Below are 24322 nucleotides of genomic sequence, written 5' to 3'. Positions count from 1 at the left end.
TCGTCCATAATTGGCACAAGTCAGGGGCAACCTGCAGTAATAAAACCCAGGTCCTGTGTGACAGGTCACCATACCCCAGCATTGCATAAGCTGTTCCTCTAGTCCTTTTGCCCATCTGAGGGGTAACACAGGGCCTCACTCCCCCCTCAAGGAATTTGTAGAAAAACAGAGGTTTGTCAGGCAGAAACGAATGGATGCCATTTGTGCCTAGGTGCGCATTTGAAGCTGCCTGGCAACGTATCATGTACAAAAGTGCCATCTAGTGGACATAGGGTTAAGTACAGAACTCCAGCTGTGCTGGAGATATTAATCATCTGCCTGTGATCACTGCCGGTGGGATGTGGGCGTGGACACAGACACACACAGAAACCGGAGCAACTGTTAGTCTTTAGTTTATTCCAGAAATTCCAATCGTTAAAATCTCAGAGAAGGTGCTTGACGCTTGACTGCTAAGTGCACATAAATAAACACTAACGACATGACACACTGTCCTTAAATGTACACAGTATTCTAGGCTGAAAGGGAAGTCAGGCCCCTGGAACAGGACAGCCACTAAAACCGGGATCACTGCTAACAGACGCATCCAAGGGAAAAAAAAAAAAAAACGACACGTATATCCACTAGTGCGCCATGCTGGCTCTTCCGGTTCTTCCGTGGACGCCATTTTGGCTCCTGCAGCCTCAGTCTCCGGGAAACCACGTGCATGTGCGGGTGGCGAAGGCCATCTCTAGGAGGAGGCCGGGGTGTCCATGGTGGTCAGGATCCGGACCACCTCCGCACGCTGGGTAGGGGAGATGTGCTGGGTCATGTAGACGATGGAATCCATGGCCACCTCCGGGTTGGTCTGTACCAAACTGAGATCGAATGAGGGGGGGGGGGGGGAGGAGGAAACCATAGATGGGGTCACTTCATCCCAGCCCTTACCGTTAATACCGTATCCAGCGTTTGGTTCATTCCGCTGCGTGGCCAGCTGGGGGCGCTCACCTGCGGATCTGCTTGAGAATATGGTCGCGCCGGATGTACTTGATGTTCTCGTCGATGATGGAGCGCGCCCCCTCCTCCTCCGCCAGCTGTCGCACCAGCCACTCCACGACCATCTCGTTGTTGTCCCACAGATAAGCCTGGGAGAGGTGAGGAAGCAGCCCGTCACTCATCTGCAGCTGGACCACGAAGGCGATGAACCTCAAGCATGACCGCGGCCGTGCGTGTATCACGACGGGTGTGAAAATGGGAGCAAATGACCACTTAGGCACGTTACCAGGGGCTATTCCGGAATTCTTTAAGATAGGGGGCTGCATTTAATAAGGAGGGGCCAACATTATCATTAGAGAATGATGCTGTAAATCAGTGAGTGGCAATGAAAGGGGGACACCCTGGTGACCAGTCAGCTTTCAGCTAGTGCCAATGCCCCGGTAGCCCCGCCCCTCATCTGACACCCAGAACTCAACCTGCATATTCATGGAAAACGACCTCTGACCCCAAATAAACCCCCCCCAGCTGCTAAGGCACATTAATGAGGTCGACAGCGAGACGCTTAACACGGCCATTAGTCACTGTAACGCGTCTGTTTTTAATTAGGAAGCTGAAGATGTTATGTCGGCCATGATGGGTGGGGCACTGATTAACGCGAGGCGGTAAAGGTCATCCATCGGGGGGGGGGGGGGGGCTGCGCACGGTGCTCACCTTGACCGTGCCCTCCGCCTCCACGAACCAGCGGCGCAGCATGGCCTGCACCTGCCCGTCCGTCAGCTCCTTGTTGGACGCCTGGATCTTCTGCTTCACCATGTCCTCCAGCAGGAGGCGCCGTAGGCGCCAGTAGAAGAACTGCCGCGAGGTTCTCCACTCCAGCACATCCTGGGAATGAGGATACGCAGCAGTCAAGCGCTTCGGCAGGATCCCAGGGCCGAGCGGTCCAACAGACGGCGCAAACGGGAACATGCGAGAGACGGGGGACCCACCGTGATCACACCTTTCTCCTGCATGCGTCCTGGCGTGTCGTGGAGGTCTGCAAACTGCACCGCCACCTGGTGGTAGATAGGCAGTAGGAACTCCTCCCGCTCCTTCAGCTCGGTCTCCAGCGCCTTGCGCTCTGCGGGACTTAGCTCCGGAGTTCCTGTCCAGGGGCAGGGTCTACAATCAGATTCCAGGCCAACACCAAACAGAAGTACCTGCTACCGAAACTCCCTGCTACCTAAACCTAAACCCCCCCCCCCCCTCCCCCAAGGGAATCCTGGGGCCAGCAGACTCACCCAGCTTCTCGGCCAGCCCCATGTAGATCGGGTCCACCCTCCTCATAGTCTTCACCAGATCCTTCCTACGGAACTTGATTTCCACAGTCCCCTCAGGCTCTAGGACGCCACCTCTGGAAGGGAACACCAAGCGCCCATAGGAGCACAGCCCATGTGGACGTGAACCCATACCCTACGGCGACCCAGGCCCTGTGGAGCCTTACCGGCTGTCCTTGTCGGCGTACATCTCCATGTGTCGCTGGTTGATGGTGGGATCGATGACCACCCAGGAGCCGCCGCGGAGCTCGGCCTGCGGCGGGATGTAGACCAGTACCGGCTGGAGGTACTCTCGGAGCCCGTCCACGATGTACGCTCCGAACTTCAGCACTTGGTCATACATGTCTGTTCGCAAACACAGTCACGGTCACTGGAGCGACTTCACTGACACAGACTGACAGACAGGCTAACAGGTGAAGAGAGAGAGACACAGACCTTTCATGCCACCGGAAAAGCCCCGCCAGTTGGCAAACACCATGAGCGGAAGACCCTCGCGGTTCAGGTCCTTGATGGCCTGAGCCGTCTTGAAGGCCGAGTCGGGGAACCAGACCTGGCCGGCCTGCTGGATGATCTGGGGGGGGGGGGGGGGGGGGAGGAAGATGGAGAGAGATAGAGAGAGGGGAAGAGAATGAATTTCTAATCACCCTTTTATTAAGGGCAGTCTCAGTCTTAAATGACAAGTTCATAAGGGCATTTATTTTTTTAATGTTAAAAAAAATTTACAAATTATCAAAAACCAGAGACAAACCAAATGTCAGAATGGAAAATCACTGTAAATCATAGGTAAGTAAATCACTGTACGCTGAGCACAGAGCATTATTCTAATGCCATTCAGATTCACATGTATTAAGTGCATTCATTAGCTTCTAAAAGTTCACATCAACAACAATTATAAAGACTTTAGAAGCTGGTCCTGCATTCAATTCTGAGAGAGAGGGAGTTACTCTGCGTGTGTGTGCGTGGGGGGGGGGGGACCAAATGTTACCTTAGCCTCAGAGTCCAGGTTAGCAGGATCTGCTGGGATCGACAGCTCCACAGTCCTGGTTTCTACGGCGACCACACCAATGGGTATCCCCCCGAGTCTGTGATCAGACGACAGAGATGAGAACACGGGCAACTCCGAGAGTTTGTGTCACGTGCACACACACACACACCCCCCCAGCCAGCAGTGGGCTCACCTGGCCCGGCCCACCACCACGCTCTGGGCCCACGGCTGCATGATCTCCTGGAAGGAGCCGTAGTCGAAGAAGCCGCTCACCCACTGGCCCTTGGGGTCTGCGGAGGAGACATTCACATTTTATTTATTTAGCAAACGCTTTTATCCAACCCGGCGTACATTTTTGAGAAAAAGCAGAGTCACGCAGTCCATGGAGCTACTGGAGTTAAGAGGCGAGATTGGCGGAGACGTTGACCTCGCCGACGCTGGGATTTGAACCAGTGACCTTCCGATCACAGGCACAGCCACCTAACCCACCGAGTCCAGCATGCGCTCAGACGCATCTGAGAGGCCTCAAAGACCACAGGAACAGGGCAGAACAGCTCAGCTACCGGGTTCCGGATCAAAGAGAACGGACCGGTGGCCCGGGCCAGCTCGGGGGGTCACGGAACCGCGTTCCAGGAACTCACTCTGACTGGGTCGGCCCGCCAGCATCCAGCGCGGGTCGTACGGGGCCTTGGTCGGCACAAATTCCACGGGTCGGTCGATGGGGTCCTTGGAGTTGAGGATGGGCACGGGGCTGGAGGTGCACTGCGTGGGAGAGGGGAGGGTCAGCGGGGCTGAATGCAGAGCGGGCGCCAGGCCAAGGCGGACTGGGGGGGCGGGCACTCACCCGAGGCATGTAGGAGAGCCACTGCAGCAGTGTGTAGACGCCCTCGAAGTCATCGCAGACCGTGCTGTGCGTCACACCGTTGTTGTGCATGATCTGGATTCCGCCCAGCTGGTTGTTGGAGGTGTAGACCTCTCGGCCCAGTACCTGTGGGGCAGGGGGGGGGACGTGACATCACTTCCCGGGACTGACCCAAGTGACCAAAACGCTGGAAGGACACCCCCCCCCCCCCCACACACAGACACTCGTTTGTCATTCGCTCATCACCGCGTGACGCTCCCGAGGAGAAGCACTCTGATTGGCTACTGCAGCCTGACAAACCGGAGAATGTCGTAAAGACGATGGAGACAGCGTCTGGGGTGGGGGCGGGCATGATGATTAAAAAAAATTGTCCATTACAATTTCAGACAAATCATGCCGACGCCCTTTTTGCTGTTGCTGGGGGCACCATGCAATTACTATGCAAATCACCCCTCAGCACCCCATCCCAACCTTCCACACAACATTGGGTGGGGGCAAGCTGCACCCCCATTGTCAGTGATGGGTGCCGCTGATGGTATGAGAGCAAGATTAACTGATGCTTATGGGGTCGTCTCACACACACACACACACACACACACACACACACACACACACACACACACACACACACACACACACACACACACACACACACACACACGGTTTGGGGTGGGGGTAATGGCATCGGGTCAGAAAGTTACCAGTAATGTTACTAGGTCACCAGGGAATAGATTAACGGCTAGACTTTACAATTTTGCTCAGTTTCCCCCCCACGCCGACGACAAATACACGGGTTCCAGCACACGCACCTCAGCGCTCCCACCTAACTGAAATACCGGCTCCGTTCACCTGCCTCGTCCGCTTCTTCCTTTCCATGGAAAACACCTAAATAAGCCCATTTTTTTAGCGCTTTATAAGAGCATCTGCTAAATGACATGTGTGACGTAGCCTATTAGTGCCGGTTTTTTTTTGGTCAGGTCAGCGAAGATTTTGGCGTCGAGGATGGCCGCAGAGAAATGGTACCAGCAGACACACACACACACACACACACACACACACACACACACACACACACACACACACACACACACACACACACACACACACACACACACACACACACACACACACACACACGAGAAAGACAAATAGAAATCATACCATTTGCACACAGGCCCTGGGCTTAGGGAGGGTGGAAAATTAACCGGTTATTCACGTGCTTTAAACACAGGCACACTCAGGACTTGACACCCACGGGAGAATTAGGTGATAAATGAAGTTTAAACACAGATAATCCATGTGGCGCCCCAGCTGGCACATGACAGACAAACTCCTTCTCGACCTGGTTGCATCATCATGTTTCCACGACAACCCGAACTTCAGGTCAGCTGGATCTTCCCAGAGAATCCCATGATGCTCTGGGCTATTCAGGGGGCCACAAATCAACCAGGAAGTGGACAGTGTGAAGTAAGAAACCTGAAGCCAGGGAGCCCCAGCACTGACCTTGTTGAGGGCCCCAGCCCCCGTCAGGATGATGTGGGAGTTCTCCACCTGAATGGTTCTCTGCCCCAGCCTCACAAGGTAGGCTCCGATGCCGATGGCCCTGCAGGTGACCTGGGGGGGGGGGCGACAGACGGAGGGAGAGCTCAAGATCCATGGGTATGTGAGGAAAAGACTGGGATGCGTCTGTGTGCGCGTGTGAGGCAGAGACGGAGTGGCAGTGAGCTCACCAGGTTCATGGTGATGACCTCTTCGTAGGCCAGCGAGGACTCTCCGGCGATCATCCCAGATCCACGCAGATTCTCCACACCGAGCCCCTCCTCCTTCCCGATGATGTCGGTGATCTTGTACCTGTGGTCGAGCGGATAGGAGGGCAGGTGATTAAGACACGGGATCCTACCAGAGCTGGGGAGGGGGCTGTCCCCACTGTTGGGGTGGGAGGCATCATGGCCTGGTCCGGGGGGGGGGGGGGGGGGGGCTCACCTGGACTCGCCCTCATCCTCCACGTGCTCACAGTGGACAGAGTTCAGGGCAGACACCTTCTTATAGTCTTGGGGAGTTAGGTACAGGTACTTAAACCCCTGCAAAAAGAGTCAGAATCATAAGGTGGGGGGGGGGGGGCCCGGGCCCCAGTCCCTTACACAGACGGGCCCCGGGCCCCAGTCCCTTACACAGACGGGCCCCGGGCCCCAGTCCCTTACACAGACGGGCCCCGGGCCCCAGTCCCTTACACAGACGGGCCCCTCACCTTGTAGGGGTCGCTTGGGTCCTGCCAGGCCACATGAAACATGTGTCGGATCTCCTCCGCCAAGCCGATGCGGGCCCCGCTGTTGGCCGCCACGTAGATGCGTGGCACGCCGCGCTCGCGGGACAGCGCCGACGCCTGCTGGAAGAGGGCGTCCTCCTGCGGCCCGAACGAGCCGATCTTGTGCGTGATGTCGTTGACGATGACGATGATGTCGCGGCCCGCCGGGTACTCGGGGGTGCGCAGGGTCATGCACCAGGCTACCATGCCGATCTGGTGGGGAAAGAGCGTACACAAGGGGGGGGCGGTTAGCACTCCTCGTCTCATTCCCTCCAGAAAGCAACGTGGGCATATTGCTCACTGCCCCTGACCTCATTCCCCCCCGGTAGGCGGTTCATCTGCACCAGCTGCCCCTGGGGGTCCAGCACCAGCTCCTGGAAGGTGAGCAGGTCCGAAGGCTGGGGGCAGGGGGGCAGATGGGCATAGGTTTCCATGGATTGCCACAGTTTCTTCAGAGCCTGGGGAGGGAAGGGTGGGATATTATTTCTACAGCCAAAATTGTATTAAAATATAAATATTTTAAAAAGCAAAGGCCCAAAATACACTGGAATTAAACAGAGGAGGAAATTAAAACCGAAAGGATGGGGGGGGGAGAGACTGAGCCCCAGGGCATGCTGGGAGGGGCCACCCGGCTGCCCACCTGCCGGAACATCTCCGGGAAGTCATAGACGTAGGTGGTACCCAGCGACTGGGCCTGGAAGCGCTTGGACTGCAGCAGGTCCTTGGTGACGTAGGGTGTATTGATGAGCATGCCATGTAGGGGGCCCTGCTTGTCCCCATAGGCCTGAAACATGATCTGCGGGGAGATGGGCGAGGTGTCAAAGATCAAGGACGACGAGGCAAAGACCTGGGGGAGGGGGGTTTATGACTAGAAGGGCCTGAAATAAGAGGTGATGCGAGGGGTCTCCAATTCCGGTCCTGGAGCGCTGCTATCCAGTAGGTTTTCTATCATACCCGGCTTCTGATGAGTCACACCTGCTCCTGGTATTTACCTGAGAACAGGAGCGGCTCATCAGAAGCCAGAGAGGATCGGAAACCTACTGGACCGGAATTGGAGACCCCTGAAGCAGGTGCTCGAGTATGCTCCATCTGACCCACAGGGCCGCGTAGGTTGGAGTAATCATGGACGGCAATACCGAAATCACCGAAGCTCCGCCCCTTTACACTGACCCATAACCCAAGTCACAGAAGGCATCTGGTGTTATGTCAAAATAGGAAGGATGTGACTAGCCCTACCCCTGCGGCGATACCAGCTGACCGACCCCAGGCAGTCCTAGGGTGAGTTAGAGTGGAGCATGCTGGGAGGTGTGACAAGAGAGATGGGGAAGCACACCTGGGCCGTTCGCGAGTCCGTGACCTCCTTGTAAAGGCTGATGTCTAGGTAGTAGCCCGACTCGTTGGTGAGGAAGAGGCGGATGGGAATCTGCCTTCCCGTGGGCGTCAGCCGGATGTTGATCTTCAGCTCGGCCTGCAGCACTCGCAGCTTCCACAGCCGGCTGCCGTAACGCATCACCATGGAGCGGACGGACTCCTCTATCTGTCGGGGCACGCAGGTTGCGGGGATTAGCTATGCCTGGGGGTGGGAGGTGGGGCAGGATGTCCAAGAGTGCCCAGGAGAAGCGGTCCTACCTTGGAGGGATCCATGATTACCGTGGGCACAAAGTTGAGGAAGATGTGGTTGCAGTCCGTGCGGACAGTGGTGTTGTTGAAGGCCACCTCCAGCTCATCCATGGCCTCCAGCAGGAGGCGCTCTGCCTCGTTGTGCAGGTACTCGAACGAAGCCTCCTGAGAAGGCGTGCAAGATATGGAGGAAGGAGGTGGTCAGAGAATCAGGCCAGCTATCGGTTTGACTGATCGTCGGTTACAGAGAGTTACAGTAGTTGGGATGGATGGGCTCAACGGAGTTGGGACTGCCCCCCCCCCCTCAGAATGGTCAATCAGACGACTCACCTTGGTGACCAGGTCCGAGTGGCGGATGATTGCCCGTACAAAGAAGCGGTAATCGGTGACTTCCGCGCCCACCTCCACACGGGCGGCGCCCAGGTACAGGTGCATCTTGTGGTTGGCACAGGGGATGGCGGTGAGGGCGAAGTTCCGCATGCGGTTCAGCTCCAGCTGGAAGGCCAACGCCGGCTCCAGGTGACGGTAAATGCGATCCTCCTCGAACTGCAAGGGCCCGGCGGGAAAGCGAGGACCGCAAAGGGTCATGTGATACCGCTTGAGCTGCACCCCTCTCTTTACAGTCGTCGCTTTGTAACCATAACTGAGACCCGTCTGATTTCACCACAAAACTCCAGTAAGTTAATACCCAGTACCAGGTTAACACCCTGTACCGAGATAGTGTCTAGTACCAAGTTAGTGCTCAGGATCAATTTAATACCCAATACCAAGTTAGTACCCAGTACCAGGTTAATACCCAGTTCTGTCTTTGGTTACCACTGTACCAGGACAATGAGCCATGGTCAAAAGGCACAGGTCGTAACACCTGGATGTTCTCCAAGTTCCACAAAACCACCCCACAGTTAGAAGACTGGACAAATTGAAATAAATGATGCTCAGATTTCATTAATGGGTGACCTTGCCCTCAGGGTGATTATAATTAAAAGAGGGCCCTTTAATTACCAGGGCTCGTTACTGTAATGAGTTTCAGTGGCACAAGCTTCAGTGTGATATCTACAGAATGTGGGGGGGGTGGGGGTGGTGTTGGGGGGTAGAATGTCCTCATTGATCATAAGACCTGAAATAGTTGCACTCGTCCATCCGTCTCTCCGTTCATCTGTTTGTTTTACAGCAAATGGTATTCCAGTTAGTCACGATGATCCAGACACTATCCCATACTATATCTGCCAAAGCATGTGTCGCCCCCTAGTGGCAGAAGAGAAAATGTTACTCACCTTGTCCCTGGCTCTGAAGGTAAAAAACTTAGGGAACTCTCTCTGTGAAGGCAGAGACAGAAATCGGAGTCAGAACAAGCTTCCTGTTCACGGCCCTGTACCGGGGGAGAGGGAAGGGGGTATCTGGCCGTGGTAAAAAGTGCAGAGGTGCCTTCAGTGGGGCTTAAACAGGATAGAGCAACCCCAGCCCAGAGTCGGTGTTGGCAAACAGCAGGGGGAGCCAGCGAGCATCCTGCCCACGGCAGCAGATGCCTTTAAAAAGGCACACGGGGTGCAATGGAGAAGGTGAGCAGCAGCATAGGTCCATGGGAGAAGAGAAGAGCATCAGTAAGCACACTTAGCTCACAGAGGATCATGTGACTGCCACCACTGGCCCCCCAATAGGGTCTCATGCAGAAAGTCACATGATGAGCAGAGAGAAGGAAAGAAAAACCCAACAAAAGTTGTCAGCATCGCCAGCTGTTAAGTCCAAGCTTGTGCGGGAATGGGGTCCGTGGCGGAGCGGGGCAACTGCAGGGACAGCAATGCACCCCCCAAAAGCCCCACCCCCCCTCCCCCAGCACCACATGCTGCACCCCAGGAGGCGGCAGACTTACATGGAACCTCTGGTCCACCTCGCAGTTAACCTGCTTTCGGAAATCCTGCGATGGCAAAGCCACGGTGGGCGAGGGACGGGAGACAGGGAGAGGACACAACACGGAGAGCTACAGTAAATTAGCTTAATTAAAAAGCTCAAATCGGTGAACAAGACACGAGCTTTGATTTATAAGGCCCATTCGATTCGGCGATGTTCATTGGCAGGGGGTGGGGTGGGCGGGGGGGAGGGGGGGGGGCGGCGAAATGTCGAAGGACGATCAAAGGCTCACCTTCTGAGCCACTAAGAAGGTGAGCCGGCGGATCCCGTGTTCAAAGAGAACGGACTTCTGGAGAAGGACGGGAGAGGAGACGCGTCAGTGTGCGGGGGGCCTCGAGGGGGGAATGGGGGGCGCGGGGGGGGGGGCATGGCCTCACCTTGGACTGGGTAAACTCCCGGAACATGGCCGCCAAGCCATCATCATCGATGTCTGCGTCGGTCTTGATGGCCACATTGAGTATGTGAATGGGCTCTTCCCGTGCAACCTGCGAATGTCCAGAGGAACAGGTCTCACACACACACACACACACACACACACACACACGCACCTGCCTCTCCCCTAATTTCCCTCTGTCTCCCTGACTAATACCTCAATGAAACTTTCATTTTCTTTGTTTCCATAAATGTCTGCTTCCATTCTTCATTTCCCAGCAGACGTAATTAGTCAAGCACCGGAGAGACTAAGGATTCACAAAGCCTTGTTCGCTGTAATTATGGCTCCGGTGACTAATGTCACTTCATCGTTTAAAGTCCGGCGTCACTGCCCTCCCTGACAGAAGAGGGCGCCGATCCCACCCCACAGCCGAAGGTCTAAAACACCAACTGCCGAGGGCATCGTTTTACACGTAGCTCTCTCCGAACATGGACACCCACCCTATGGTCCAACAGTCTGCCCTACCTTGCTGTCGTCCTCTCCGTACAGCACTGGGTTTCCACCCTCGGGGAAGGTGGGACTGGGGGGGCGCGAGTCGGAGAAGCAACTCATCACATCATTGATGTTCCTGAAATGGGGGGGAGGGGGGTAGTTTTATTTTTTTTGTTTTGATAATACATCAAGGGTGAAGGGCCTCACTTTTCTGACTCTGGGATTTGAACTAGCAACCTTCCGAGTCCTAACCGCTACCCACTGTCCCGCACAAATAGCATGGCAGAAAAGGTAGCAGGTGAGTCACGTGGCTTACACAAGCCGGAAGGTTCCGGATGCTCTCACACATGCAACACCCTCGAACCCTCAACAAGGAAGACCGGACGAAGCCCACCTGGTGAAGTCCTGGAAGGACCGGAAGGAGACCATAGCGCCCATTCGCTGACAGGGCGGCGTGAAGGAGGTGTCCAGCAGGACGTCGCTGACGCTCGCCACGTGCACCATGCCGTAGTGGTTCAGGTTGGAGCCGAATGACGTTCTAGGGGCGCGACACGGACGCGGTTAGCAGGGGCGGGCGGCCATGTTCACTTCCTTCCCCAGATCATCTACATCCAGAGCTATGCATAGCAAGCTCAGCTTCTCCACAGCGGTGCTTTTAGCAGCTTCTCCAGGTATCACAGCCTTACCTGCGCCTTGTGCTGGTGGGGGGCGGGGCATGATGAGTCCGATACCCCCCCCAGACAGGTGTGGAAAAAGCAGCCCCCCCCCACGCTTCAACCACATTTCAGATTTTAGCCAAATTTTCTTCTGATTGCACTACATTACGGTTTGTTTACCTGCACTTCCTTTATACACCCAGAAGGTGTCACAATAATGAAGGGAGGGGGGGGGGGGGGATTTAAAATATTTCTAATGTCACCTGTCCAGTACTTCCAATGTTACCGATTTAACGGGACAGAAGACATTAGACATGCTTTACAAACACGTACAGATTACCCATAATCCCCCGCTACATACACATTACCAGCATTCTGCACTAAAATATGCTGGTGTCAACCTGCTCCCATCAAGGGCTGGTTGCCGACAGGAACGCTACCCCCCACTAGAAGCAGCAGCACGGTCAGATGGGGAGGGAGCCTCCAAGCTCTGGCCCGGACAGGAGCGACATAAGAGGGGCTATTATTCATACATAGGGGCCAACCTTAGCCAATAATATGTTTTGAATTAATGAGTGACAGGGGAGAGGCACTCCATGGACCAATCAACATCTAGCTTTGGCTCACCCCCCCCCCTGTATACGCCCCTGATCACCTTAGCTGTAACTCTCCCAGTAGCTACTTATTCAGGCACCAATTAGCCTTGCATTTCCCCATATCTGCTGCGTCTGACCATCTGCGGTTTGCTCTCCGGACGGAATCGAAGCCCCTACTCCCTGCAGGTCAATAGAAGGAAAGTGTACAGTACCTGTTTAACGTGGGGATGTTCCCTCTGCAATCAAACGACATTAATTACTCATCGGTTAGTGGCAGGCACAAGTCAGGGGGAGGCAGCCGGGGATCGCTGGTGCTGCGTGTGCGGCCCATCGCCTCGATCCGAACGAACCAATCAGCGATTGATTGGGCAGGGCTACGCTCGAGCCAGCCTATCACGCCAGTGCCAAGGTAGGAGCAGCAGCGGGAGGCTTGCAGCGGCCCGTTAGCACCAGTACCACGGACCCGCAGGTACCAGCGAGACAAGTGGTCCTGAACGGCCGCACACAAGCACAGGAGCAGCGGCCACGCCCCTCCTCATCATGCATTTACATCACCTCCATCCTCATCCTCACCCACTCCCAGACCGACCTTCCGGCAGGAAACTGGAATTTTTATTTATCATTTTTTTTTGCACTTGTCATCTAAAGACACCTAAAATGCAGACTCACAGAAGGGGGGCGCAGGGTAGCCAGTCAGACACGTAGCCAGGCTACTGGTGAGATGTAAAGCAAGTAGCAGACAGGACAGGACAAGTCAGGGGGCGGCAGTCCAGTGCGGACGAGAGCAGACCCCCTGCCAAATGCTGTTTTAGTAGGTTAGTTGGCCAGAATTCAGAGACCACTTTTCAGACTGCTAGCATTATAGCCGTTAGCCGTTACTTTTCGGGGGTGGGCTGCAGGTAGTAGGCCTTAGCCAGGAGCTTGGTCTCCAAAGGTTAACAAAGAATGGGCAGGACCTTCAGGCAAGAACATTTATGGTGATCTAAGATCCGGACTTACATACCTTCTCATTTTTATTGTTTTCACCTCGTAATGTTGTGTCAAATTCAAGGTGGCCTGGTCTAGTACATAGATTAGACAGGGGTGATGCTGGTCCTCCAGGCCTACAGGGGGTGCTATTTTATTTATTGAACTTCCACAAGGAAGAGTCCTTTCCCCAACACTAGCCATTAAGACAAGTAATCTCCGTAACCTCAAGGACCAAGATCACCTGCCTTTTCACATGGGCCGACAGAGGGCCACGGGCACGTTTCCACCCCTCCCCTTTGGCCGTGCTGCAGTGCATTGTGGGTACCTGTTAGGGTGGGAAGTCGGCAGCATGAACTGGAACTCCACGATGCAGGTGTTGTCTTTCAGCTGCCGGTGCTGGACACTGTTGAGCTCATAGGCGATGTACGCCCTGCGTACATATACCTGGGGGCAGGACCATTAGAGGATCAGACCCAACAGACTACTGTGAGGTCCATGGACCATCAACACCCACCTGGATCAGACTGGACTACTTGAGAAAACCAAAACTGCTTCTTAAAGACAACCATGTTCTCCCTTTGTCCTTTCTTTGACTGACGAGCAGCAGGTGACACTGGGAAGTCCCTAGACTTTCAGGGGTGAGGGAGCTGAGGAGGTGTGTGAGGGGGAAGGTTAGGTCAGGACACCTTACCTCCAGTGCAGCCATCCGGACCACTTGGTTGCTGTGGTAGAAGAAGTTGGGCAGCACGTCAAAGATGGATGTCTCCGACAAGATGAGTTTCTGTCAGGGAGTGCGGCAGGCATCCATCATGGTATCCCAAGGGTATCACAGCGAGTCCCCCCCAGATCAGGAGGTGAGGACGGCAGGGAGACAGAGGGTGTCCTACCTGCAGGTTCTCGATGCAGAACTGGTGGCCATACATGTCAATGGCAGAGAGGAAGATGGACTCCACCTGGTTGTGCCTCAGCTCATACGATGGCAGGTGAGAGGCAATAAGCACCTGGGGATGACAGGCGGAGTTTTGTGCACAGCCAACAAGGGCAGGGCTGCCGGGCTACCGACTGAAGAATCACGAGTTCCCAATGGGAACACGGCAACTGTCCCAAACAGCGCCCCCTAGCAGCAGCTTACCTGCCGTGCCCGCAGTGACACCTTAGCATTAGTGGTCTTGCTCAGCTGAGTGAGCTCCGTCAGGATGGCCATGAGCTCGTCCGTCAGGGTGGGATCTCTGCCGCACAGCTGGTCCTGGGAAGTTGGGGAACGGAGTCACTGCTGACTTTGAAGGGCATTATGGGAGATACCAGGTCTCTATGCCACCCCGGGTGTGACTGCAAATGAGAGCCGAGATATGGAGCAACGGCTGTGGACAGGGAGACTCACAATAAGCATGGTGACTAGAAGGTTCTTCTTGGTGACTTGGGCGTGTGAGAAGATGTAGTTGAGGACGTTAGCCATGTCTCCCTTGTTCTCCTCTCTTAGTGTGAACACACACTTATCATAGTGTCCTGGCGGGCAGTCAGAATGTGGTTAAGGATCTGACAGGGAACAGCGTGGGGAAATTAATTTGATCCAAGTAATACGTCAATAGTTAACACAAGAACCGCTGTTGGCCAGACCCCGGTATCTAGCCACCTCCGGCCAGGATAGTCCATCAGCATCACGTGACTGAAACTGCAAGGCTCACAAAACTGCTGCTCAGTTTCTCACCGCTCTGGAACTGGACCTCCACCTTCAGGTACTGTCGAAGCAGATCCATTACAACCGCTTTCATGTGCCCGCGGATACCGCTGCGGTACCTGTGGGAGAACGGCGCGTCAAACCAAGCAAAGTCCACCGGTGTAACGATAAAAACCCATCCAACGAGAAACCGCACATTTATAGGTGAACCCCACTCCTTACCCAACCACACACATCCCCCCCCAGCAAACTCACTTTTGCACCAGTTGAACAATGCTCTGAGTGTTCATGAAGAAGACCTCCCTCTCAGACTTGCGGTTCAGCGTAGCAGCATGGCTGTCCAGTATGTTTGCAATCTGGTTTGGAAGGGATGGTCAGTCACACACACACACACACACACACTACGCCACCACCTCGATCACGACAAAACACGGTGATCTCAGAGGAACCACGGAACTCACCTGCTGACTGGGGAACTGACAGAGCACAGACGTAATGTTGCTGGCATACTGGGCCATCTCCTTCTTAATTGCTTTCTCCACAGCAGGCGGGATACGTCCAGACACACTGGTCATGATGTCCTGTAGCTCCAGGAGCGGGAGGGACGGATCTCGTAGGGTTTTCATCAGCCTCTCCACCCACTCCTTCAGCTGTGGCCGCACACAGGCACACGCTTACACACTTACGCATCAGGACACGGCGGCGCATACCCAGCCAGGCCTGCAGGGGGGCAGCACTCGCTCACCTTGCCGCTGAAGAAGGGCTCGGGCAGGCAGAAGCCGCTCATTATGTGGACCAGGTGGTCCAGCGTGCTGTGAAAGACTCGGTGCAGCTTCTCTCCCTGAAGCGCCAACGACTGGATCTGGGGCAGATGGCCCGTGTGTAGTTCCGCCTACGAGACACGACCGGGAGTTGTCGTACAACCAAGCCCCGCGCGACACTCGCTCCGCCGGCCGCTGCGACCTCCCTACCTGCTGCACCCTGCTTGGGTCATCCAGCTGCAGCTTCGCGATGACACACCCTGGCTCCAGCACAGCCCCCGCCCGCTTCACGTAGTGGATGCAGCCCGACTCCATGGCAGTCAACGTCATCACCATCTTCATCACCTGTGGGCGGGCGGAGTACATGGGCCATGCTGCACCTTCCTGACTGGGGGCATCCGAAGCCCTTCAAACAGTCAGCCCCTAGTGCCCCACACACACACACACACACACACACACACACACACCTCGATCTCCGCGTAGCACTGGCCAGCGAACACGTGGCCCCCGTCCTCCACAGTGTACTGGATCAGCTTCCCCGCGGATGGCGAGCGCAGGAGCGACGGGTCGTTCTCCTTCTCGAACACGCAGGTCTTGTTGCCGATGGTGATGCGGTACCTGCAGGAGGGAGGAGCGTCATGGCCCTGCGTCTGCTTCCTATGCTCCCTCCCACCACGCCAATCAGGTAAGTTTCTTGAGTCGCCGTCCTACTCATTGGCCAATGAGGTACCACTTCCCATATGAATATTAATGAGTCCTCACCTACCATCCTATGATTTGGAATGCCTCCCCACCCCCTTACCTGTCTACCTCCTCCTTCATGTAGGTGGTGTAGCTGCTGCCATCATAGGAGAGCAGCAGGCCCCCGTCGCTGAGCCGGTGCACGTCCACCTCCACGTTGGAGCCGTTCATTATCACCACGTAGGAGGTGGGCGACTGCCTCGTCACCTTCAGCACATACTTGGTGCCCTCGTAGATCAGCTCCACGTCCACCGTGTTGAGCAGCGTGTGGGCCGGCAGCACCTGACCCCTGCGGGAAGGTCACGGGTCAGGGGTCAGGGAGGATGACGGACCGCTCCAGCGTCCCATAACCCTACCCTCCAACAGTCACGCCACCCACTGCCCAACCACTCTCACGGCACTGGTGAAAAGCGCAGCGGCCCGTACCTCTCCAGAGAGTGCAGGAAGTTGGAGACGCTGTTCCTGAATTTGACGTCGGCCACGTGCAGAGCCCCGCATACGATGCCCAGCATGGTGTCGGGACGTTCTGCCTGCGCAGCCAAAAGGGGACGCGGGTCACACGGCCGTCAAACGCGCACGCGGTCGCGTGGCGACACGCGGCACATACCTGCATCTTCTCGGAGATGAGCCGGTCCAGCCAGCCCGTGTCGATGCTATTATGCTGGAAGCTCTCCGTCTCCAGAAGCTTGATGAGATACTCCACTGTGGTCCTGAAGTCCCCTCTAATGGAGAGCTCCTTCAAGGCCACCACCATGTTCCTGGAAGAAGGCAAGTACAATAGTACAGTGGCCTCCTTACCGAAGGTGCTGCGTTCAGGCGGAGACACACAGAGGTCCAGAGGTTCCACTCACGAGATGGCTTCCTCCCGATTCTCCCCCCAGGAGAAGCAGTGGCCAAACTGGGAGTCGGCGAACTCGTGCAGCCCCCCCGCTGCAGCCACGCTGAAGTAGCCCCAAACATTCTTATTGCTGCGGAAGTTCAGCTCCTGGACCGTGCCAGAGCTGGGCTTGAACCCCTGTTGGACAGCAAGGCCTGTGTCAGGATCGGCCCGGCCACCCGGGTCAGAACCCATCCCGGGACTCTGCGTCAGAACCAGCCTGGACCCGTCTAATGGCACTACCAAGGAGAATCGAGCAAACTGCCGGTATTCCATTGTAAAAGTTTGAGAGTCACACCCAAACCGTAACCACCCTGGCAAGACCGCGCTTACTAAACAGGGTTGAAAGCTTGACCAAACCGAGCCGGTTGCAGCACCAGCATCTGACTGGTAAAAAAGCCAGTGCTCTGTGCATGGATTATCTGAAGAAAGAAGCATATTTTATATATTTTATATATTTCAGTAGTTTTGCACGTTGTGATGTTCACACTTGGAACTTCAAAAATCCCATCCTCCTACTTAAAAACAGTACTGCAGAACAGCGGAACGGAATGGGTTCGTAAAGCAAACTTACGCAAGCGAACAGCAATTCTGCAAGTGCTTGATACTTGCACAACACAATGATCATTACAGACGTACTAGTGGAAATTGGCACACAGTTAAACAAAGTTGCACATAGCAAAATCATGATGTACACATCCTGAACAGTAAACAGGAATCCCTCCTGTTTCATGTCACTGTCGCTTCTCAAACCCAGTAACATCTTTACAGAGCCGTACCGGGGAACCGACCATTTTCCACTGTAAATTATGCAAGCAGCGATACCCTCACTGACATGACCCTATGGCTTTACTGAGTACGGTTCCAAAGTGAGCTGGAACTGCACTGCAACTAGTCTCTCTATGCTGTATGGGTTTGTTCCTGCATGCCGTTGGAAAAGCGACACAAGACCCACCAGACTGACAGGTCAGGATTCACCCTGGACATGCCTAAGACCCACACAGCCCTCATGTCAGAACCCAACCACAGGACCTTAGGGTGTATTACCTCATCTGGGTTCTCGCTGGTGATGCGGGCGGCGATGACATGCCCACGAGGGGAGGGGTGCGTGGACAGCTCCTCGAAGTCGATGGGGGTGTCGCCCCACGGCTGCAGGCCGTACATCATGCGGATGTCCTTGATCCGGTGGAGAGGGATTCCCATGGCGATCTATAGGAGGATCCCAAACACACACGCACGGACACACCAAGAGATATGGTCAGCTGACTGTCCTGATGGCTTCTTCACCTCGGAATACCTGACCGGCAACCACCACCATGCTTGCCAGAAACAGGCAAGCAGGGCTGGACGGCAGGGCCGACCCCAACCATTTCTGGGGCCCTGAATGAAATTTGGTTAACCTAGCTGTCATTTGTCACCTCGCTTCCCATCTGATAAGGTTTGGCGCACCCTGGTGGCCACTTGGCCCTAAGCAGCCACTTTAATTGGTTTGTTCCTTAGGGCTGGGCCTGCTGAAGGGGACGCGATCATGTTGGTTACCGGAGCAATGAGCCACGTTATGGTCAAGGGGACCAGCCAGTGTCACATGATCGCAGGTCATCCAGTTACCATGTAAAAGGGCAGCACACGTGCACGCACTGACCTGCAGCTGAGCAGCGGGCAGGTTGACGTCAGCCACCATCTCTGTGCAGGGATGCTCCACTTGCAGGCGCGGGTTCAGTTCCAGGAAGTAGAAGCTGCTGTCCTGGCTGTACAGGTACTCCACGGTGCCGGCACTGACGTAGCCCACCATCTTGGCCAGCTTCACAGCACACTGGCAGACGGAGGTGCCAATCAAAACTCACCGGCCTATCAGAACACTGCATCAAGATGTCCCCTCCCCTCTGGCATCCAACAATAGCATTCCACAAAAGGTCCAAGAGGACTAGTGAATTCTGGGGCGGTGCCTCAGGGGTACTGATCCTAGCTGAAAGCTGATTGGCGCCCAGATGGCCCCTCCCACCGTGAAGCACCAATTCAAATTCATCAGATAATGAGAAGACTGGCCCCTCTGTATAAATTATCCCCCTAACCTTAACTCTAACCCTCTTATCTTAATCTTCTAAAATGCCCCTGGTTAGGTATATGCCCCAGAATCCTTTCGATGAAGCCTTCTCCTCACTTCTGCTCCGCTATTACAAATGGTCCGACCTCCTTCACGCTGCAGGTACCTTCTCCATGTCCTCGAACACGTCCACCGTGGCGATGGTGGCCGGCGCCTCCTCGATGATCTTCTGGTGGCGCCGCTGCACGGAGCAGTCGCGGCCGAAGAGCGAGATGGCGTTGCCGTACTGGTCGGCCAGGATCTGCACCTCTAGGTGACGCGCGTGCTTGGCCAGCTGCATCACGAAGATGGGTGAGCCCGGAACCTCCGTCTGGACCTGGGTGGGTCGGTGGGTGGGGGCGGGGGGCAACGACAGAGGGTGAACACCATCATCACGTGCGGTTTAGGAGGCCGCCGAACCGGTCGGGGGAGCATACCTGTCTGAAGAGGTTGGGGAAGTCATCGGCGTTGTTGACCTTGCGGATGCCCTTGCCCCCGCCTCCCTCGGAGGCCTTGATCATCACCGGGTAGCCGACCTTCTCTGCAGCCTGACACAGGGAGACCGGTGAGTACTCGGGCTGAAGGTGAACTTAAAAGTGACGTCGTGGTGCCAATTTTCATGGTTACCTTAAGCCCCGCCTCCACGTCCTGGATGCAGCCCAATTCGTACAGCTCAGGGGGGACGTTGACGATCCCCTTCTTCTGGTCGCTCTCCGTCCATTCCACCGTCAGGCCTGCGGAGAGGAGGGTGACACACATGGGAGACCGTCACATCAAGCGTCCGCCGATGATCAGAGCCGCTCCACACTGTGACCGTAAACTTGGCCGTTACCCATTCCGCTCCATGGCAACGTGGGGATTCCCGCCGTCTGGGCCACAATGGATGAGGCAATCTTATCCCCCAGAGCCCACATGGCCTGGCTGGGAGGGCCTGAAGGAAGGAGTCGGAGGGGGGGGGTGGGAGTAAATATGAAAGTTGCAAAGAATTATGGGATTCGTGTCATGGGGGCGGGGCCTGATCGGAGAGGCTGCAGACTCACCCATGAAGGCGATGCCATTCTTATGCAGGAGTTCGGGGAGTTTAGGGTTCTCTGAGGCATGGCCCCAGCCTGCCCACACCGCCTGGGGAGGGAGGGGGGCGGGTACACGTCAGTGTGTGTGTCTACAGACCAGATCTGACCATGTGCATTTAGCCCCCGGTCCAACCTGGGCCAGCAGGCTCACCTGCACAGGGATGCGCTTGGCGATGTCCAGGATGAGCTCCACATTGGCATAGTTATTATTGTTGGTGCCTCCCGGCACAGGGACATAGTGGTCGGCCATCTTGATATACTCTTCAAGCAAAACAACGAGTGGGAATGAGAGTCACGGTCAGCCGGTGCCCTCACTCCTCCACCAAATGCCCTAAAGTCCTCTGCCGCCCCGACACCCACCTGCATTGGCCTTCAGGTCCTCGGGGGTCACCATGACGACGAAGCGGATGGCCCTCTCGTTGCGGAACATCTCGTAGGCCCAGCGGCGGATGGAGCGCATGCACTTGACGGCGGCGATGCCATTGTTGGCGATGAGCACCTGCGGGAGGCGCAGACGCGTGAGGCGGCGGGCCGACCCCCGGGAGACGTCCGGCCCGCGACCTCCTGACCCCCCAACTCACCTTCTCTATGACCTTGTTACCCCCGAATCGCGTGACGAACTCCGCCGGCGAGGCCACCGTGAAGTCACGCTGCAGGTCGATGCGGCGCCGGTCATGACCTCGCTTGACCAGGTGCAGGCCAGACATACTGGGCCTGGGTGGAGCACAAGCGTGAGCAGGCACACACACACACGCGCATGGACCAGGATTAACCGCAGAGTGAGCTTGCCCTGGTTCATCACATCACACCATCGATCTATATACATGTCGACTGACCCCACTGATTTGGAAAAATGCATCTGAGCACTTCTCTTATCTACGTGATAAAAAGCGAGGCTGCTGGCACGTAGAAACCTCAACGAGGCGAAGGTCGCCGACGTGCCAGTATGGACTGGCGCCATCACACTGCCCCCCCCCAGCCAAGGATCAGCAAGAACACAATCTGCCCTAGAACAGTCTCAATAATACCCCATCCGACCTTCGACTGCTTATTCCGTGCAGGCTCACGTGGGGCCTAGAGCCCCCTAGTGGTGATTTACCACAAAGCACAGGACCAAACAACAGTAACATTACTCAAGTCAAAAGGTGTGGCGGGCAAAGGCGGTAATTCATCACACCGATCACCCCCCCTCGATGAAGCAGCAGTTTCTCCGGGGGCTTCTGTTCGGCTGCAAGAAAGCTGTTGTCCTCTTGTTTTGTAACAGAGGAAGAATGACACAAACATTTGACGGTGGGACCAGTTGTGTAAAATTTAGCATATAAAGCTAATAATATTTCTAAATTCTACACTTAGGGGATTATTATTTTTTGGCTGACACCTCTATTCAAAGCCACACACACTTTGCTGACCGTGGGATTTGAACCAGCAACCTGCTGATCACAGACACAGCATCCAAACCTGCTGAGGCCCACACTGCCCCCACAAATATCTGATAGATTTACTAGGACAGTAAGGTGGTAAAGTCCCGCACTGCAAAATGTATCTTTGTTCCCTACAATGGGCTGGCTTCCCATCCAGGCTGTACCCCAGCCTTGTGCCCTGTGCTGCCTGGGACAGGCTCCAGTCCCCAACATGTCACTGACCAGAATGAGGGGTTAGAAGATGAGTGAAAGCAACTGCCCCAGTTCACTATTTAAGGCACCGGAATATCTCAGCTTGAACCTTTTACTCCCAATCATTAGACAGCCGAATCCAGGAGTGAATAATCTTACCCAGAATAGGCAGTTGTGTATTTGTTTTTCATTGTGACTCTGTAATTAGGTTACTAATTAGAGGACTGATTGGATAAAGAGTCCTCACACCTGGGTTTGAACAGCTGACCTAAAGGTTATCCCAAAAATCTGTATACACACTAGCCCTTTGCAGAGACACACCACAGGGCTTTCACCACCAGGGGGCGGTGGCAGCCTGTTCAGCACAGAGTTAAGTGCCCCACTGTCAACCTGACCTACCACTGCAGTGACTAAACATACACACACAGCCTATAAAAGTGACTTCTCAGAGAGGAGACCGAGGGGCAAAGGAGGTACATGAATTGGGGGATCTGACCTCATGTTGTGCAGTGGCCCATCTATGTGATCCAGACTCGGCTCGTAGAGGCTATCAGAGCTGATGGAGCAGGGCGACAGCGAGCGATCCTTGTCCTCCAGCGGCACCTCCGTCTTGCCCAGAATCTCGTCCTCCGAGTTCTCCTCGGACACGGTGCCGATGGTAAAGTGGGACACCAGGACCGGGGGTTCTTTGACGGAGGGGGCTTCCTCTGCCATGGTGGAGCGGCCCTGGCAGGATGCAAAAACTGGGGGGGGGGGGTATCTTTGTTAAATGGGTCCCCCAGTAATTCTCAGCACCTGGGCCCCTTGCCAGTGCCCAGTATCAAGTTGCTTCACACCTCTTTCACAATGGCCCCCTCCATGTTGAAAGCTTGTGTTGAAACAATGATAGAGATAACGGAAGGGCGCGTCTGTCCAACAAAGTCTGACCGCCGCCCGGTGACAGCCGGAGCAGTGTCAGCCTGCCTGAAGGGGCGCGAGTTTCACCCGAACTGAATGAGTATGCAGCTATGGGCGAGTCAGCACTTCCCAATTGTATTCTTCGGAATACAAGATCCCACTTGTCATTCTTATTACTTAACAATAACATTTTAAAAAGTTAAAATTTCCCCTTTTTCTCTCTTGCACAATGTTGTATTCTTTGATGGTGTTGATGAGAAGTCGCGGAGAGACTGACTAAGACGATGCATGTGGAATCCCGTGGGGGTCGTAATTTTTCTTCTATGTTTCCTTGTATGTCACAGCAGTTTTCTCTATAACAACCGGGAAACTCGCCAGTGGCTTTGGGCGACCACGCCGCGCCGTAAATCCCCCCCCCCCCCCGACGCTTTTGTCATTTTCGACAGCGGGCAGGGCAGGCGTTTAAAGTCCCTACAGCTGGTCCGTGACAACAACCACTGGTCAAGACAGACCTGAGGGCATCACTGCAGGTTACTGCACGGACAGAAGCAGCCTTCAGCAAATCGTCCCGCTGATGGGGGTTCAGGTTATTTATCACAGCGCGGAGGTAAACGCGACCGCCCCTCTGTCCACGATGCTCGAGCGTGTAAAGATGAGCTTAATTAAGTCTGATGTGACATTCACTACAAGCGGAGAAGCAGCAGATGCTCATCTCAGTGATAAATGCAGCCACTATAATAATGATAATTCCCTGTGAGAGACCACGTGAGACTGATAGTTAGAATCCGCAGAGGGGCAGGGGCAGCAGGTACCGTTAAAACCCCCGGGAGACGTGCATGACTGGCTGGACCGGAGAAGCCGGCTCCTCAGCTACAGCAGCCAGGACACACCTTCTAGTATGGCGGTCGGGCAGGCCGAGACGGTGCTGGGAGCTGGGATGGAGAAAGGCATTGCCGGGTCGCTTTGAAAAAGCCACGGACACGCTGGGTTCCCGGTTACACGCATCAGGATCCCCGGCATACGAACGGGAACACGCACCGGGCGCCTTGTCACATGCATGGGAACCCGCACCGGGCTCCTTGGCACACGCACTAGAACACGCACCTGGGTCCCCGAGACACACGGCAACACGCAGCGGGCTTCTTGTCACACGCACCGGACTGCCTGCCACACGCACGGGAAAACGCACTGGGCTCCCAGTCATATGAACCGGGCTTTCCGTCCACTAACACATAGCCAAAGAGAAATGCGTCGCCCGCACTCGGAGCGTTAAACCACCGGGTCCAGCGGGGATGCTGCAGGTGCACCTTCCGGGAAACGGCCCGAATCCACCTTTACTCACCGTGGGATAAGAATCGGCAAGCAATCCTGAAGCGTACGCGGCTAATCCAGGGCACGGCTGCGCATATTTCGGCGATGGGCGATGGCAGTACCGGAGGTCGGCGCCTGGCGCGATCCCGGCAGGGTCTTTGACAGCGGCGGCGGCGGTGGGGTGATGTGACGACGGGGTTACTTCTGGCCGTAGACCTCTGACCCGCTCTGCGCGAC

At 55.4% G+C, this 24322-nt stretch overlaps 1 protein-coding gene across 9 annotated transcripts; it reads right to left on the bottom strand.

Moving 5' to 3' along the window:
* Nucleotides 1-376: 376 nt before the first annotated feature.
* Nucleotides 377-24322, bottom strand: acaca (acetyl-CoA carboxylase alpha). Of its 9 annotated transcripts, none has more exons than XR_007385968.1 (55): nt 24117-24322; nt 22374-22620; nt 20846-20978; nt 20625-20763; nt 20416-20525; nt 20232-20313; nt 20024-20122; nt 19819-19925; nt 19629-19739; nt 19319-19528; nt 18751-18921; nt 18156-18317; nt 17083-17246; nt 16839-16989; nt 16658-16761; nt 16293-16520; nt 15958-16108; nt 15701-15835; nt 15475-15621; nt 15191-15379; nt 14985-15085; nt 14760-14848; nt 14433-14557; nt 14184-14297; nt 13939-14052; nt 13743-13832; nt 13377-13495; nt 12295-12318; nt 11225-11368; nt 10864-10966; nt 10343-10450; nt 10198-10254; nt 9928-9972; nt 9332-9373; nt 9175-9213; nt 8388-8603; nt 8067-8222; nt 7771-7974; nt 7078-7233; nt 6749-6895; nt 6381-6650; nt 6116-6213; nt 5863-5983; nt 5636-5746; nt 4115-4258; nt 3912-4032; nt 3464-3560; nt 3271-3367; nt 2721-2856; nt 2453-2630; nt 2250-2362; nt 1959-2113; nt 1684-1854; nt 925-1121; nt 377-844 (listed from the first exon to the last, which is right to left on the bottom strand). XR_007385968.1 is itself a non-coding variant. In XM_048997818.1 (55 exons), exons 2-55 carry the CDS (start codon nt 22589-22591, stop codon nt 805-807), a joined length of 6993 nt encoding a protein of 2330 aa, XP_048853775.1. In that variant the 5' UTR covers nt 22592-22620; nt 24117-24322; the 3' UTR covers nt 377-804. The 9 variants fall into 9 exon arrangements, 7 of the variants coding, with proteins under 7 accessions (XP_048853775.1, XP_048853769.1, XP_048853771.1 ...); XM_048997818.1 differs by having other exon boundaries at nt 985-1121; XM_048997812.1 differs by having other exon boundaries at nt 377-854; nt 985-1121; nt 24117-24321.

The sequence above is a fragment of the Brienomyrus brachyistius genome, unplaced genomic scaffold (genome assembly GCF_023856365.1).
Source record: "Brienomyrus brachyistius isolate T26 unplaced genomic scaffold, BBRACH_0.4 scaffold35, whole genome shotgun sequence".
NCBI lineage: Eukaryota > Metazoa > Chordata > Actinopteri > Osteoglossiformes > Mormyridae > Brienomyrus > Brienomyrus brachyistius.
The sequence above is the reverse complement of the archived record's forward strand: the minus strand, read 5'-3'. Positions and strand labels throughout refer to the sequence as shown.